The 4,839-nt window shown below is 29.7% G+C and overlaps 1 protein-coding gene across 1 annotated transcript; it reads right to left on the bottom strand.

The window, feature by feature from the left end:
* Positions 1–918: 918 nt before the first annotated feature.
* Positions 919–3,771, bottom strand: LOC126682446 (protein RGF1 INDUCIBLE TRANSCRIPTION FACTOR 1). Its single transcript, XM_050378147.2, has 4 exons — positions 3,168–3,771; positions 2,022–2,096; positions 1,764–1,904; positions 919–1,509 (listed from the first exon to the last, which is right to left on the bottom strand). Exons 1-4 carry the CDS (start codon positions 3,471–3,473, stop codon positions 1,177–1,179), a joined length of 855 nt encoding a protein of 284 aa, XP_050234104.1. The 5' UTR covers positions 3,474–3,771; the 3' UTR covers positions 919–1,176.
* Positions 3,772–4,839: the final 1,068 nt, after the last annotated feature.

The following is a 4,839-nucleotide window of genomic DNA, read 5'->3' as shown; positions in this document are numbered from 1 at the left end:
TGCAAATAACACTTATAACTATATGTGTTTACATGTATCGTGTTATGTAATTCGTACTATAAATGTGACATGTTTGATTCTTGTATAAACATAATTATTTATTATAGTTTTTAGTGTGCCATCAAATTAAAAGTGTGTCACTTTTTATGGGAAAGCTTTGTTTTGAGGTGCTTTTGCCAATTTTGGCTAATATACATATTATTCATCAAAAAAATTAATCATGTTGTGTTCCTATTTAATCTAATTATATCCATAATGACAGACATAATTCATATATGATCCGCGAATACAAATTATCACAAATTATGGGAAAAAAGAGAAGATGAATACCAACCGGATAATGTAAAAGGAGGAGCCAGCAGTAAATAAAAAGAAGGGTCGATAGAGGAGGAAAATGGAAGTAGACAATTAAATAAAATATAATGCCAAAAACATCAAGAGTATTCATCTTCTTCTGACCGTCCGCTATCGATTATCTCTAATTTTTTCCTTATTTCTTTCAATATATATATATGTTTTCTCTAATGTCATAAAAAATCACGAACTTTATATGTTTTCTCATTTTAATTACGCAATTTAAATTTTCTCATTTTCAAGCACGAACTACCATTTTTTCCCAAATTCATGCATGGTGTTGAGGTGGCACTCATTCATTGATGTAAAATGACCTCCACCTCAGCGAATTACACCAATGGAGTCGTGACATCTCAGCACCGTGCATGAATTTGAAAAAAATTAGTAGTTCGTGCATGAAAATGAGAAAATTTTAAACTACGTGATTAAAATGAAAAAACATGTAAAGTTGGTAAATTTTTATGACATTAATCCATATATATATATAACGCATGAAATGGAAGATTGAGGAAGTAATATACTAACAATACAACATTTTGTGGAAATAACATTATATGTAAGCAAGTCCCATTACATCATACAAAATTGGTGGAAGCATAAGAACCTAGCTTCTAAACAGTCTCTTTACAACCACTCGAGGTCAGTAATGAAAATGCTTCATGAAAAACATTAATCTAGCCAAACAATTGCCTTAATAGAGCCAGAACATATAAATTAGGCTTTCAACATATATATTTATAAATAAATATTATTATAATATTATTAATACTTATAACTCATCATTTTTTTTCCTTTCAATGCGAATAACCTCTCTGACCTAGTTCAAGAAAGAGGAGCCCTATGAGGAGCACCCTTTCTTCTGCTGCTCAACGAGAGAACAAACCCCGGAATGAAACCGCTTCCTTTCTTCTTCCTTTTCACAACCTCCGATACCTGTGAAATTTCCGAATCACCTATGGTATCACTAGAGCATGATGAGCCTTTAAATTGCATTTGGTCCTCCAGAATGGAGCTAGGAGTAGTGTGACCATCGTCATCAAAAATCTCCGAACCATCCATCCTCAATCCTTCGAATTGCGAAAACGCAAAATCAGATTCGTTAATTCTATATATAATTGCCGAGAGATCCTCCTCTTGATCCACCAAGTGATCAACCTGTAATTAAATAGGAAAGTTCAAGATGATCAACAAAGTTAAAATAAAAAATCACAACTAATACAATTTAACACATTTTACTTTCAATACAGCTAGCTATAATTGACACAAACTAACTATAAAAAAAAAAAAACATTTTACTATCAATGTCACATTCAACATAGTTTATTAAGAAATGAATCATAGAGAATCGCAAAATTAAATTAATATTTGAAAATGAATTAAAAAAAGCATTAAGAGAAATAAAAATAGACCTTGCATGAGAGGGAACAGAAGTGAAATGGTTCTTGGAGAATCCTGTCACAAGTGAAGCATACATTGGCAGAGCCCTTAAAAGACCTTGACTGTGGCCTCTGATTCAAGAATATCACTTTTGCACTGTTTATAGTATAGGGCTGTCCAAATATATAATCACCTTTTCATTAATGCATTCAACATCAAATCTTTAATTATCAATATAAATTTAATCAATCTTTTTTATTATTTCGCTACACCGACGAGTTGATCAGTACCTGAATGTATGAACAATCAATAAGCTTCTCAAGATCCTCCAATCTAACAACATCATGGTAAACATATCTTCTCACCTGTCATGCACACACACATTCGATCAAAATGCAAGAAACCGCTATTAATTAGGCCGATCAAGAACATCTTATCGATCCAGAGATTAATCGCGCAAAGCCAATAAGGTTATGCTCATTAAACTGAATTTCTTAAATAAGTTAAGAAAATTAGCAAGAAAAATAAATATTTAACTACAAACCAAACAAGTTCAGGACATGTGATTTACTGTATATAGACTAGAAATCAGGTAATTAGTATTTTACTGCAAGAAAGTGATGTGAAATTTTCACATTAACAGCTTGATAAGTTAGGCAACCAACTTCTTATGATATGAGAGAAAAACATAAATGAACTGAGCAGAAAATAAATAGTGAATTTGAAGTTTTTTTGATTTTTTTAAAGAGAACAAAAAATAAATTTAAATTTTTTAAAATAATGGTCAAAGTTTCGCTTTCATTGAAAGCAACAGGAGAGGCAACCTTTGCAGGTAAAATGGATAGGAAAGAAATCTTCCATATATGGGAAACAAACCAAATCCAAAAGGTGGGAATCAGGGGAGACATATTAATATCTTTTTATAGAATTTTCATTACCACAAAATAAATCAACCATATGGTATTTAAAAAAACATAATTAAATCCACAAAATTTTCATGCAAAGGAGAGAGATTCCAATTTTTTTTTTTAAAAAAAAAACAAATAGGTATTTTTTGTTTAGTTGAAGAAACATGTCTAGTAAATGTTTATAAGATATAAAGAAAATTAAGCAAGAACAAGGAAATTATTAAAATATATATTCCACCTGATTGTAAGATTAATCATTGAAACAAATTCAATGTAATTATGATAATAATAATTAAGTAGTTTTAGGAAAAAATCATTGGCAATTATGCTATAGAAAGAAACAAATATTTAAGTGGACAGACATTTGTTGAATCAAAATCAATGAACTGGAGAGATTTCCAAAACAAATTGAACTAATTTCCAATTAGCCATAACAAAAACATCAAGGAATTAAGAGAGAATAAGGGTGTAATTGAAACAAAAAAGCTAAAAATGAGTTGAATTGTAAAAAGTGAAAGAATTAAGTACCTGAAGAAGAGGGTGAGAGTGATGAGAAGGAAGGCAGTGAGGGCAGATACTAAGGCAACAGAGCAAGCAAAATATGTTCTTCTCATTCTTCCTGCTACTCTCATGGACCCCACAATTTCCAAAGAATGTTTCCCCCATTAATCCGCCAAGCCATGCAGGTTTACTATTACTATTACTGTCACTATTCATCATCACCACCTCATCTCCGCCGTCATCGCCACCGTCTCCGCCACAACCACCGCCACTTGTCGACGATGTGGTGGTGGTGTTCTTGGGGTACATGTACCTGTGATTCTCTCTAACCATTGTTTTTCTTTTATTTTCTTGGAACTTGTAGTAAGAAGAGTGTAGTAGTAGAGGTGGGCTGGTCTGGTCTGGTCTGGTCTGGTCTGGTCTGGTGGGTGTATAATTAATAAATTGAACAATTCAAAATTTGTTTACTTATATTAGTTCCGTGTGTTTATACCCAATTCAGGAGACTCCACTCGAGAATTATTGTCGTTTTTAGAGAGAGAAAATGTGTCCTTTTTTGATGATATGAATGAAACCCAGAAAAGAAAAAGATAAAATCTCAGACAAGAGAGAGAGATTGAGAGGTGATATTGGCCGTAAATTCTCATCAAGGGCCATGTAATTTTTTTTATTTTTTTACGATTAGGTCTTAAAAATTCAAATTAAGTTTTTAGCTATTAAATTAATTCGCATTTAGTAAATATTTCATCTTGTTCAAAATATTTATCGCATTTGATTGATTTATAATATTGTCGATTTAAAATTTTTGCGGTCCATAATATTTGTCGCATTTGAAAAATATTTTTGATACATAATATTTGTCATGTTATAATATCAAGAAAGCATTAATTGCTATTTTTTTATCTTTGTTCCCTATTAATTTATTGAAATAATACAATAAACAAATGAAAATGATAGTTATAAATGTAAACAAGTTTCAATGTAAGTTAACTTAGTAAAAGTGTTTATAAATTGAAAGATATTAATTGTTTTCTTAGTTTTTGTGTCAAAGCTAAATGCGACAAATATTATGGACCGGAATGAGTATTAATTGCTATTTTTTCAAATATATTTCTAATGATAAATAACTTAGTAAAATTAAAAGAATAGTTAAATATAAAAATAATAATAATTAATGTGAATCATGCAAATATATATAAATCACCACATTTTTTAATTTTTTAATTTCTGTAAAATGACTAAATATGATAAATATTATGACCATGATAAAGTATCTAACAGAATTGGTGCATTTATTTTATTGTAAAATGTTATGTATCTTTTTAATATTTAAATTACTTTAAAATAATACTTCTTCTAACTCGTTTACGAAGGAATATTTACAAGTTCATTAATAATCACTTAATCTAATACAAATATTAATAACAAGCTTAGTTTTCAAAATTTATTTATAATCTCAATAGACAATTGATATATTTAAAACATATAATTAAAATTACTTAACATATCTAAATCATCAATTGAATAAAAAGCTAATTAAGATTAGCACAAACCAATTTGGCCTATTTTTATGGGACGGAGAAAGTAATTTTGAGGAGATGGTTTAGATTTTTAGCCGGAAAACCACCTCCTCCTTTCTTAATCTTTAGTACTCTTTCATTTTAATAAATTCTAGAGTCAATTATATGTAAAACCACCA

The sequence above is a fragment of the Mercurialis annua genome, linkage group LG5 (assembly GCF_937616625.2).
Source record: "Mercurialis annua linkage group LG5, ddMerAnnu1.2, whole genome shotgun sequence".
Classification (NCBI taxonomy): Eukaryota; Viridiplantae; Streptophyta; class Magnoliopsida; order Malpighiales; family Euphorbiaceae; genus Mercurialis; species Mercurialis annua.
The sequence above is the reverse complement of the archived record's forward strand: the minus strand, read 5'-3'. Positions and strand labels throughout refer to the sequence as shown.

Coding starts and splice junctions, on each gene's coding strand:
- LOC126682446 (XM_050378147.2), bottom strand. CDS start 3,473: ATGGTTAGAGAGAATCACAGGTACATGTACCCCAAGAACACCACCACC. Junction 1,905..2,021: donor TTGATTGTTCATACATTCAG/GTACTGATCAAC, acceptor ATATTTGGACAG/CCCTATACTATAAACAGTGC. Junction 1,510..1,763: donor TCTGTTCCCTCTCATGCAAG/GTCTATTTTTAT, acceptor ATTTAATTACAG/GTTGATCACTTGGTGGATCA.